Genomic DNA, 13277 nt, shown 5'->3' with positions numbered 1-13277 from the left:
AATAGAAGATCGATATGATCAAAAACTGAAAAACAACGTTAAGATTATTATTACATTTATAGACATTTATTCAAATGTAAAGTTCAAAATAAAAAATGTTAATGTCAAAAATGTATTTACATGGATAGATAAATATAAATATCAACACAAAAACTCTTTTGAAGGATAGTCTAGACTTTAAAAGTTTGTGGAAATAGTTAATTCTCTGAATGATAAGGAATAATAGGCTAATAGCGACGACTGGTTTGTTCAAGGTGTCACCAAATCTGTTTATTGCATGACTATTTTTACTTTTAAATTTTAGTCACCTCATCAAAAGAAGCATTCTCTCTGGACAATGTTCAAGTTTCATTCAGAAAGTTCCAGTTCACCCTTTCAGACAGTAAAGACTATCTCTCTATTGTGTTGATGAGCACAGGGCAGTTGATACCATGAGGAGCCATTTTAATTCTATTGTTCTGTAGGTGTGAAAAGTGTTAAATACCCAGAGAAACTTTGGCTCAATTCACACCTCACAACACAAAGGATGAGATTAACAGTCTGTGATGAGCTTAACACAGTGTCACACATGATAAGACATGTACACATACACACATACTCACAAGCTCTAGTGAGCTATGACAACAACATTATAACCATCATCGAACTGAAAAGGTTTGAGAAACTATTAATGTAAACTTTAATAGCTAGTGCAACAAATGATATCTTTAAAATTTAAACAAATTCCTAAACGATCTAAATTCAGACTACAGTCAATCTATTTCCCAATTTGATTTGCTGTTGTATTCTATCAAAACTGTCTCAAAACTGGTTCAGCGTTATACATTTCTAAGTAACACTACAGAGTAGGGTTCCATTTGTAAACATCAGTACAATAATACACTTAAAATGATTTTCCTAAAACTATTTCCAGTCAGAAACTGCTAGTAAGTTTAAGAAACTATTTCAAAGAAATGCCAACTAAAACATTGGATTAAGACTAGCATTTTCGTGTACAAAAAGTACCCATATATTCTGTTTCAGTTACAATTTTGTCAAATAAAATATATCACAATGTAGTTAAGACAATTTCAACAATTTCTAAACTGTTTACTAATCTTAGTTAAAATTAATTCCAATATTTAATAATACTGTGCATTATTGGAGTCTTGTATCTGTTTGTTTTATTTAACTGACCCTAGCTAACATGCAATACAAATGAAAAGTTGCAAAGTCACCAATACTGTAACAATGTATTGCTTATTGTAAGATAACATGTTTTAATGCATTAACTAATCGTAGCAAATGCAAGATAAAGTAAAGCATTGCCCATCTCTTCAAAAAGCAAATCAGTTCATGGACTACCATTGCGTTTGCCAGTTTCCCCAAAATTAGTAGAAATTTCATTTTAAAACTTACGAAAAACTGAAGACCAACAACGGAATTTCTGAGCGCCCTCAAATATTTCAAAACAACACATTTAATGCTAAAAAATAAGCAACTTGTGGAGACGGATAACTCTCACCGGCACCGGTTATAAACATGTAACGCAGAGGAAATGGGAATGGGACTTACAGGTTTTTGGATTTCTTCTTCTTGGTCCCGTCAGGACCCACGTCACAGCTGCATTCAGAGCCGGCGCTCAGCTGTGGAAAGACCAACAGTCGGCATCATAAAGTAAGGAAAGCAATGCAGAATTCCAGTACCACAAGTAGCTAAACCAAGACAAGTTAATCCTCACCGCCTGGTACAGGCCATAGCTCTACACTGTGTGAGTGAGTGTGTGTGTGACCCTGGTTTCTGTAATCCTCGGTAGCGAGTGTGTGAGATTGTCTGCGTTTGTGATAGGCTCAGTTGGCCTCCAGCCATGCCTGGATTAAAGCAAGGGGCTCAGACCGTGGAGTCACATTACACTTCCTGTCCTCAGAGGGATATAATAGGCTGAACGGACCGAGGAGAAAACAGGGGGAGGGGGAGCGAAAGTGGGTTGTCAGTCTGAAGGTTTGAGACCACTCTGTATGTAGAAGAATAAGCCATTGTGTGCGAGTCCCATCTTGACCCGTGGTCTGGCTGTGGCCATACATGGCACAAACCTCTCATGTTGCGACTGGACAATAAACAGCTTTTCTAGGCTCTCTCAGTTAGACAAATATTTCCCCTTCTGTATATATAATGTTTTGTATTGGGTCTGAGCTCCGTCAGGATTTGTCACACCTCTAAAAATGAGGCCTTATCGAGCAAAACCACTGTTTCAACAAACTCTTGTGACAATGGCGCATTATTCTCTACACTAGCAAGGTATCTACTTTATTGTGGTGTAGGGTGTTTGGGAGTATGTACTTAGTACATGGATGAATCGTCAGTACATTTCAAAACAACACTACACAAACGCTTTTAATTATATTATTTACAGGTATCTATAAGTATACCCCTTAGAATTAATCACGTCTTGGGGCATGATTGACTTATCTGACAGTCAAAAAACTCTTTAAATGGGTAGCTTTGAATTTAGATGGGAGAGTTATCAGAACCCACCCATGCTCTCAGAAGGGTCAGAACGGTCAGCTCTGGCATCACAATAAAGCAACTAATCTTAGGACCCTGAATGTGGGAAGCAGGAAACCCAGATTCCCAGAGGAGCCATATCTGTAAACTCTGATGCCAGGAGCAGTTGAGGTTGCATTATAGATTTTTTTTCTCTTTACCTCGCAATTGTATAATGCTTCTTGGGTACCGCTGACATTCAAAATATTGCAGTCAAAATATTTACACAAGTTTATACAAATGGCACATAATATTCACTTTGAACTGCTGATTAGAAAAACAAAAATAGGTATAGCACGCAAACAGTGACATTCAAAAGTTTCTTCACCTCTAATTGTTGCTATTTACTTAGAGCTACTTTCCAGCAAGTGGACTATAAAGACTATTAGGTCTGTTTATCATTTTAAAGTACATTCACATCTTGTCTCGTTTTGTTTGATTAAATTAAACCGAAAATCACACTTGATGTAGATCTTTTGGTCAGGTGTGAATACAGCAATCACACTCGGGTGCGGTTCAAACAACCGTACCTAGACCCAGCTGAAGAAGTGGTCTCTGTCTGGTTTCATGATGACAAAATAAATGGATGACTTCAGCATAGGTGCAGTTTTGTTTACAATTTCTGTTTCTTTCACAAAAAGTGCAATGTGAAAGTGAATATCGGCAAACAAAAAAAGTAGCAGACCTGTAAGTCTGTAAGTAGCAGACTTATACCCTTAGACACCCTAAAGAGTATAAAAAGGAAATGCGCACCATGCAAGAGAGACTTGAGCTCTCAGATAACCTTTACCAATGACATAAGCTAGGAAAGGCCAAACTTCAATGCTTCATAACTCTTACTACTCAAAAGTCCAAACAATCAAAAGCCATGGGTTCTCTGAACAATAATTTCTTGGTTCGTAATACAAACAGGAATGGTGGAGGTCAAGCTGAATTCTGGAAGACCAATAAATCTGATTCAAAAAGATTTAGCAGACCGTGGTGCTGCACTAAAAAAACCTTTGTGGATGAATCAAGTCAAGAAAAGCTTTCCTGTCTCCTCACTACAAAATACTCCGTCTGAAGTTATAAAATGAACATCCAAACAAATTTGACATGTTTTTGAAACGTGAAATAATGAAAAAACAACTTTTTTGGCAGTAATTAGCAAATATGCTTTTAGAGGGAGATTCTGCAGAATTTCATTAAAAGATCACCTCTGCAACTGTTCAGCATGGGTTTGGATGAATCATGTTGGATTGTGTTGAAGCCAGTGACATGGGGAACATTTTACTGCTAGAGGAAAGAATAGATCTAATTAAACAACTTGAAGCAAACATTACTGTCTGTTAAAAAGCTTAATATGATAAGAGGCTGGCTTCTACAACAGAATCATGCTCCTAAACACATGCAAAATCCACAATGGACTATATCAAGATGCGCAAGTTGAAGCTTTAGCCATGACTCTCATTGTCAATTTCAGCATCACTAAAATTTTGAGGATATATTCTCAAAAGAGCAAGACAAACAAAAAATGAACACAATAGGATACTTTTGCATGTAAAAATGGGCTTCCATATATGTGTTTACACTGAAATCCATCAGTAATGCTGGCGTATTGTATCGAATTAGCTGTACGTTGTATCTAAGAATTTAAGAGATAAAGTAATAGTTCACAAAATCATGTTTTACACTATGCCTCTCAAATCTTTTTCACGTTTACATGCACAAACTTGGTGCATCCCAGCAGGAAATGTTTCCCACTAAGTTTTACGTAATGAATGCCAAATGGCATTCCATTTTGTAGCCAAACACACTGCATGAACAACAGTATTTCAGTATTACAGAGAGGAAGGTTTTTGTGAATAATACTTTAATTTTGGCTTTGGTAGACTAGAAACATGGCATACAAGTTATATGGGTGTAAATGAAATACAAGGATGACATAAATATAAAGAAAAGCGTCAATAAAAGAATTGAATTATTATGATGAAAAAAATTACATTTTATTACTAGATACAGAAACCTTGCACCCTGAAAACCTTTCTCTTAAATGCATGCATTGGTGTGTATTTATATATACATAATAAATATGCACAGCACACAACAAATATTATAGATTAAATATGATTCATTGTTTGACAGCATTTTTATCTAACTAATTCATTCATTTTCTTTTACATTACTGATGTGTTTACTGATTAATGATTTTATGCTTTCTTGGAAAAGAGCACCAGCATATATCAGACTGATTGGAGTAGATGGTAGCAGAATTGAATTTAGTTCATGGGTGAACGATTCCTTTAATGCTCTGGACTCTGTCCAAAATAGCAGTGACTGAGAAAATAAACACCGGTGTGCTTTAAAGAGAGTGGCTCAGCTTTGCTTCAGAAGGATTTCCCCAGAGTTTATGTACAAAATGCTGTTCTCCAATGAAAAGAGCCCACTAAAATGCCAAGTAAAAACATTAGAATGATACTGACGTAAACGCACACACATAAAATGACGTTAGAGAAAATCCATTAGTGTGTGACCAGCAGGCTTCTATAAAACAGTCATGCCAAGCCTTCAGGTGGATTGCAGATGTAACAATGTTTACCCTAATGTTTCTCAACAGGATGTTTATGAATTATGTTTCCATCACTTGCCAAGTAAGATCACGTCAGTTTTTGAAAAACACTGTTTCAATGAAACTTTACAGAAAACTATTCTTGGGCCATGCAGTGATCAAGATAAACCAAACTGTGGCAAACAAATAACCTAAATATCTTTATTCAGCTATCATTCTCTGGTAATAAATGCCATAATTATCTAAATATGTGGTATCCAGCACTGACAACAGGGACGTTATAATAGAAAATTGTGTAAAACCTGTAAGGATAAAGCTTAAACAGTGAGGATAAGGCTTCATGGACTGGTTGATGTAGGCTATGTTGGGTGAAGCGTTTCTCACTCTCTGGCTAGTATAGACTGTAGTGTCAGATTGCTATGTAAACAGTTCATTGCACAGTTCATGTCGCTATAACTGTATTTATTTATTCCAGAGCAGGTGGGCCATATTCTTAACTATGGTGACGTGTGTGTATTGGCGCACTAAAGGGTGGCCATAGTTATGTTCCAATACAGAGGACTACTGAACATCACAATTGTGCATCAACTGGACTGTTTTTACAATTTTTGGTTGCCAGGTCATTGCTTATCAGCTGCTGGGGTGTTCTGAGTGCTTTTAACCTAGATCCTGCTAAAGCGTTCAGAGTGGTTACTATGACGTTACTTAAATCCCTAATGCAATAATAATACAGCAGGCATCAATAATATGATGTTTGCAAACTTCAATAATACTTTCACACTGTATAATGCTGTCAGTAACCATGCACTATATGAGTAATAGCCTGCACTCTTAAAAACACTGGGTTGTTTTTTTCACCCTATTGATGGGTTATGCCCGTTGGGTTATTTTTCCACTGTTGGGTAGTTTTTGTGTACCCCAGGTGTTGGGTTAGTGGCTGGGTTAATCTCACTTCCCCTCTCTTTGAGCGGGCACTTTAACCTAGCCGTTGGGTTACAGGCGGATCGCTGGGTTTTCATTTTTCTCAGGAGAGAGCAAGTCCCCAGCGTGTTGTTGTGTTGTTAATTTTATTCACACGTCAGCTTCTTTCAGCTACGGGTGAGATGCATGGCCATGGTCTGAATTTTGTAGTTTCCCGAGGAATAGCAGCCCATCCGCTGCTCAGATTTCAACGATACACCAGCATGAGAATCGCAGCTGTTTCGGTTAAAAAGGACAATAGAGAATATACTAAAATTCTAAAATGCTTGTTAAAAGAGTATGTAAAGTTGCAAACTATACTGCAGAATTTGATTTGTCTTATATTGATGTTGATTTGCCCATGGGGTTTGCCCATGTTTTCACTTATGTTCACATTTTTACTGTTGTCTCTAGTAATTTTTGTGTCTCCTTTTTAATTTCCATCCTATGTTTGGTTCAATTGTAATTTTCCAATCAATATTTGAGTTAATTAAAACAACCCAGCAGGTTATGTTAAAAATAACCCAAATTGAGTTGTTTTAACGCAGTTTTGGGAGCGTGTGTGCGTATCATCAACAACCATGTGAAAAAGAAGTGTACTTAATCACTTACTTGAAATTAACATTTTATTTAAAAAAAACTTTACTGTACATTATACAGTAATAATGAAAGGTCACTTAAATGGGTAACACTTTTCCCTCAATAAATTCTCAATTTGATTCTTATTAATAATTAGTAAAGTAGTTGTTAAGTTTAGGTATTCGGAAGTGTAGTATAATTAGCACTAATAAATGACTAATATTGTGTAACCATAAAATAAAGTGTTGCATAAAAACACTGAAGTTAAACTAATATAATATTCATATTCAGTTTTTCATTATTTCATTATATTCTTTTACAGCATATTATTTCAGTAATAGAGACTCTTTTTAAGAGCGAGCTAAAATCGTCTTTTTCACGAGGACAGTAGGGTCTTTAATATGAGCTTTGTGAATGTTAAGATAAGCTGAATGCTGTTGGCACTGTAAAAGACCCTGAATCCCAGTCTCTGGGAAAACACTGCTGGCTCATGCCCTCCTGTGCATACCACAAAACACATGCTCTAACCCTTCGTCTGAATTTCTCGCAGCATGAGTCGGGGTTTGCGCACTGGCCCTGAGCTAAAAATAACCTACCCACATGGGCCGCACCGCAGAGAAAGAAAGAGAGAGAGAAACCAGGACAAAAAAAGGGAAATCTGTTAGGAAACATGTCGAGAAAGCTATATTAAACAATAAAGACAGAAGACAGACGCATTGAGGAGGCAGATTATACCTCAAATCCCATGTGGCCATACTGCTGAAATATAGAGAGCCCTGGAATTACTGATAGTATACACACACACACACACAACCAGTCTCATACTGCAGTCAGATGTAACCATGCATGTAATTACATCTAATAAGTTCTTTATGTAGGGACGTATTATTGTTTTGTTGCTCACACATTCCGTTATACATCCTTCTCGTTCTAAACTACAGCAAGTGCCTGCTCACTTTTTCAGTAGCCATGGTTTTGGAAGTAAAAAAGAAAAAAACAAAGGCTAGACATGCTAGTTTAAATACGATAAGCATGCATAGTGTAACAGTGTTTGACAGTTATTACAAAATATGCATTGTCTGCATTGTTAATGCTTTTGATGTTTCATTTTAAAAACATTACATGCTTTCATTTTACAATAAGAATTTAAAATAGGGTTAATATCATTATGAAATAAATGTTTTTCTCAAATACACGTTGAACACAATTATCGGCACCCCTAGAAATGTTTATTAGTAAAATATTCACATTTTTGAGCACTCCATGGTGACTATGAACATGACATTATTTCTGATGTGCAGCAAAAGATAATTGAGCTTCTAAAGCAGCTTTAAGAAAAGATATAAGAAAAAAAATTCCCATTTCCACCATCAGGTCAAACATTTAAATTTCCGATCAATATAAAATGTTACAAAACTCCCTGGAAGAGGATGTGTATCTATATCGCCGTAATGCACAGTGAGAAGGAGAATCTGAGCGGCTGAACGCTCTCCGTGGACCACAGCTGGAGATGAATCCCAAAATTACTGGTCATTATCGGAAAGGGTTCAAAAACACAAAAAGATACTGGAAAACCAAAGAATTTGTGGGACCTAAAATATATATTTTAAACTGTTTCGGGACAAACATGGGTTTCATGAACAACAAACAAAAGCTGAGGATCATCCAGATAACAACACAAGAATGAAGAATGTGTTAGCCTTTTTATTGTTTTGTTTTTTATTATTATTATTTTTTAAATAAATGCCCTATTATGCCCATGAAACTAAAATATCATTCATTTCTAAGACCATATACAGCATAACCACAACCTTCGCATTAAAAGAAAGTCTGCAAGTGGTCCGGCTTTTCGATATGTACAGTATCAGCGAATCAGGTGTGAGAAAAATAAGTTTACCCATGTGGGTCAATTCGGAAGCCAAAAAACCCGGAAGTACGAACTCGGCCCATTGGTAAGCAAGTGATGAAATGCTAAATTTCTCCAAATATACAAACTCTATATTTTTTATAGCCTAAGGGAGAGTGCAATTGAGCAAATTCCCATTTTTTGGTAATCTATTCCTTTTAATTCCTAATAATAATAGTAATAATAATACTATTATTGGGATTTATACTTGCACAACCCAACTTTTGCAATCTAAAGAGTTACTAACAACTTTTATTATTCCATTTATCCTCCCATTTAATCTTCTGAATTGCTTCTGGCTGGCTTCATTCGACAAATCTAGGAGAAACTTAATTGAAAACAGTATTTCCTACTGCAGTATCCAACACAGAGGTCAGCCCTGCTATTTCTTTCTGGGCAATCGCAGTTTCCGCAGGCCTAATTTTCCTTCGCATTTTCTTTTATTATTATTTCCCTCCTCTCCTTGTAGGTTACACATGGACAATGCGTGTTTCTAACTGACCTCTCCTGTTTATGCTGTGTTAGTCTCTGTGAGGGCTCGGGACTGGAGTTTCCTTGCATTGTGCTGGTTGTGGGTGAGACTGATGTGGATAAGAACTCTGAGGACATAACTCTGCTCCCGAGAGTTCCCGTTTCACAATGGAGAGTGACTCAGCTAAAGAAAGACAGGAAAAGGAAAGGCCTATAGCAGAGCTAGAAATAGGAACCTGTTGTAGGAGCTAGCAGGTGTCATGTGCGTTCATGTACACTAAACCGATGCACGCATACACGGTTCACACGTCATACGCACATCTGTTAAGACTCTCAAACAGCACATGGTTGTTCGTGTTTCAAAGTAAAGGTGAGTGCAAAACTGCTCTTGGGCCCTGTTTTGAGCGATCTGATCAAAAGTGGACAACACAACACTTGTGATCACTTTCATAAATAGTTGAAATCACTTTAGATGAGATCGCACTCAAAGTGAAAGAAGAAAAATAGCACATGACAGGGATACAATAAAAAGGCATAAAACTAACTAATGTTACATTTTTAATAAATTAACAAAAGAAACAATAATAACTCTGTTTCGTTTTTTCGTTTCATTTTTATTGGCTGCAGCAGAGGGCAACAGACAGCTGAAACTTGACAGTTATATTTTATAATTGTATATATCATTTTGGGTCCCACATTATATTAGGTGGCCTTAACAACTATGCACTCACATTTAATTAAATAATTTGATACGATGCACTTATTGTACTTATATTTTAAAAAACACCTACGTATATGCAATTCGTTTCTGTAATTACATTTATAATTACAGTGTTGACCCATTACTTACACCTTAACCCACCCTTAAATAAATCCGTAGCACCAAACCTGTCCCTAACGTTACCCATATCCCACCTCAATAGCAGCAAAAGTGTTTTGGAATATGAGCGCAATTTATTTTGATTTAAGTACATAGTAGTTAAGTCCACTTAATATAAAAAGTGACTTTATAATCATTTTATAGCTAATAATATTTGTCTTCAATCATGTCAGTCATGAATGTAAGTTACTTAGCTGACAAATTAACTTCTAAATCAAAAAGTAATAGATTACATTACTAGTTACTTAAAAAAGGAACTAGATTACATAGAACCTAAGTAACTATAATAGTGAGGCATGCACCGCTATGTAATCAAAAACAATAGTAATGACAAGTGTTAAAGGCGGTAATGATGAATGTGTGTGTATGTGTGAATGTGAGCGCGTTAACCGGCTTTCCTGCTCTTATTGATCTCTGTTAAAACAGAACGTAGCCTCTTCCTGTGTGTGTGGTGGCATCCTGTGATGAAGGATGTTTGTGAATATTGTGTTGTGCGGTTCAGAGTCCCGTAGACTTCCTCTCTCAAGACTATATGGGTCAAAATCCAACAGCAGTTTATTCTTAAGTGTTCCAGCTTTTGAAACTCATTGAGACGTCCATTCAAGCATCTCTGAGTCACTTTCAACGGCATTCCATTGAAATCTCAGCATTCGTGTAGCTCAGATTAGGCAGACCAGTTGGGTATTTGCATTTCTCCAGGAAACACAGAATGCTGATGATATCGCAAGCAATTTTTGTAGAAGATCCAATAATAGGGCCTAATGCCAAGTTTTATGAGAAAAGCTAGGCAATAACAAATAAATTAACTGAACAAGTAAATAAAATAAAATATTTGGGCCACATTTCAGTTTGAGGGTAAATTCTCATTAATAATAAAAAATACAAAGAAGAAGAAGAAGAAGAAGAAGAAGAAGAAAAAAAATTAATTACATGCACTCGTAATTTGCAGCTATTGATAGTCATTATTGTAGTTGTTATGTTTAGAAATGGGGTTGGATTAACTGATCTAAAATATGGTCATGCAGAATAATAATGCGCATCAATATGAAAAGTGCTATAAAAATAAACTTGAATTTAATTGTGCTGATAAAAGGCTAATAAACCGCCAGCATGCTAGTAATATTCATGCTAATAAGCAGCTATAGTTAATAGTTTATAAACCAAATCTCACTAAAGTGTTACATGTATTTATCTATTTACTTAATAAGTTGGAGCGTTCGGGAAAAACATACACGTGAATGCTTTTAATTGTGTTCGAAAAAGCATCTGTTCAGGGTTTGGGATTTTATAACAGGAAAAGAAGGGTCAAACTCATCAAGGCCTCATGAAAGCCAAAAAGCATGTGGATAATTTAGGCTTCCTGAGAGACACAAAGACTCCATGAATTTGTGCAGAGGTGTCTGGTGTCGTGGAGTCTCAGGGTTAAACACGCTGACCTGTAAATGGCGGATACTCGGACACAGATACAGACCACGGCCGAGCAAAACGCGAAAGTATAATGGATAGTTAACCAAAACAAATATGTAATAAAATGCAAAAGGAAATATTAGCTAGGTAGGATGTTTTTCCTTCTCTTTTATGTTCATGACGTAAAAGACCATGAGAAATTCATTTCTGAGAAGAGATATTCCTTTAAGGAACAAACCTGTACAGTTTCAAAAACACCCAATAAAAATCCCCCTCTTCACGCTTTAAAACGCAGTGCCATGCCAGCCAGAGGTTTTGAAACCATGACAACACAGCCCAATAACTTACGGTAACTGGCTGTTACACGGCAGGTTTAACTCATTTACAAACACTTGTACTGCATCATTGGCTTGCTCTACAGTGAGCCGAGGCACTGCGTCTGTCAGAACCGCCACACTGGCACCAGCTCTGCTATGGCAACCGCAGTGGGGTAAAACACACAGCTGCAAATAACCCTCCGTCTATGACGCCTGATGGGCTGCAGTGATTTAACGTCAACCACTCGTGCAACTCTTCCAGTAATATACTCAATTATGCAACTGAATAACAGGACATGTACAGTGTCGCTGGAAAAAAGCTTGCCCAATGCATTGTTACAAACAGCAGAGAGAGCTGGTGCGTCAAAGACATACAGCATTGTTGTCATCACCGCATTAACAAATCATGCACTACATTAAAAATAATGTTCTGAGGTCATTACATTAAGAACTTTTCACAAAACTAAGTGAAAATATGTATTAATTAATCAATAACCTGCTCTTGTAGTCATTTGTGAAATGAATAAAGCTACATACTGTTGAAAATCCTTTAATTATTTACACTCCTCAACAATATAAACTATAGAGCTGTTACAAATTAAAACCAAAGTTACATTGTTTTTACATTGCAATTATGATAAATAATGTTATGAAATTAATGCTTTAAACATGGCATTTTGAACACATATATATGAAATGCTTGGGGAAAATGTAATCATATCATTATATATGAAACTATACCCACTAAAAGATGGCGACAAGTCTTAATCAAATGAGTCACTGAATCATTTATTCAAATGAGTCATAGAATCATTCATTCCACTAATTTGTTCGAACTAGTTGATTCATTCATGAACATGGCAATTTTATTTGTCAATATGTCATTGATCATTGACCCAGTTCTTTTAAATTATTGTGTCAGTTAGGATGTCTGGTCGACCAAGCTTTTAAGAAATTAATTGAAATGGTACCTCACATCTAACTGATTTGACTTTTGCATACTACAGTGAGATGTCATTTAGAGCAGTGATTTCCTTAGAGCTGAGCATAATCTTGATTCCTTTGGAGCTGGTGCAGCAGTGATCGTAAGGTGGAGCCATTGTATATAAGCCCCGCCCCAAAATTCCTTCAGACCCAATCACATGCACACAACCTCGACACCACCCACCATTTTTGTAACATTATATAATGAACTAAAAGCAAATTGTGGAAAAATGATGAAAACCACGAAGATGATGAAAACCATCTTTGCGGAAAAATGTATTTGAAATGTTTTTTTAGTTTGTGTACATGAAGAGAGTGGGTTTTATGACCTATACTGCAGTCAGCCACCAGAAATGTTTGCCGCCATTTTATTAAGTGAAAATGAGTTAATCTAAAAGGACAGTATGATGCCAGTATGTTTTTTGTATAACATTAATGTCATTTCCTAAACATTTCTTCATCACAGGTTCTGCGCTCAAACAGTATGATATGACTGCAGTTGCAGTAGTAACGTCAACAGATTTTAAACTGTGTTAAAGTATACTTTAATTTGAGCAAAACTGACTATATTTAACCCATCTTTAGATGCCAGTTTCAACACCATTTGTCTTTTACAGGCATCTGTGTCCTGCTGAGAGTGTAACTGATATTCGGTTCTCACATTTAAAACAGCTGGGTATGCAGACACATCTATCACATATC

The 13277-nt window shown here is 36.3% G+C and overlaps 1 protein-coding gene across 2 annotated transcripts in view; it reads right to left on the bottom strand.

Annotated features, from left to right (window-relative positions):
- LOC122345675 (regulator of G-protein signaling 3-like) overlaps positions 1 to 13277 on the bottom strand; it is a 50868-nt gene that overhangs the window by 16958 nt on the left and 20633 nt on the right. The window contains exons 1-2 of one of the 2 annotated variants that reach the window (XM_043240060.1): positions 1721 to 1825; positions 1555 to 1625 (exon numbers count right to left, since the gene is read on the bottom strand). Coding sequence is in view for 1 of the 2 variants with exons in the window: in XM_043240057.1 (XP_043095992.1) it covers positions 1555 to 1625 (71 nt within the window). In the remaining variant the exon portion in view is untranslated. Of the gene's footprint in view, positions 1 to 1554; positions 1626 to 1720; positions 1826 to 13277 lie in introns of those variants that run through there. The other variant, XM_043240057.1, reaches the window with a different exon arrangement.

Source organism: Puntigrus tetrazona, chromosome 5 (assembly GCF_018831695.1).
Source record: "Puntigrus tetrazona isolate hp1 chromosome 5, ASM1883169v1, whole genome shotgun sequence".
NCBI classification, from domain to species: domain Eukaryota; kingdom Metazoa; phylum Chordata; class Actinopteri; order Cypriniformes; family Cyprinidae; genus Puntigrus; species Puntigrus tetrazona.
This window is presented reverse-complemented; position numbering and strand designations above follow the sequence as displayed.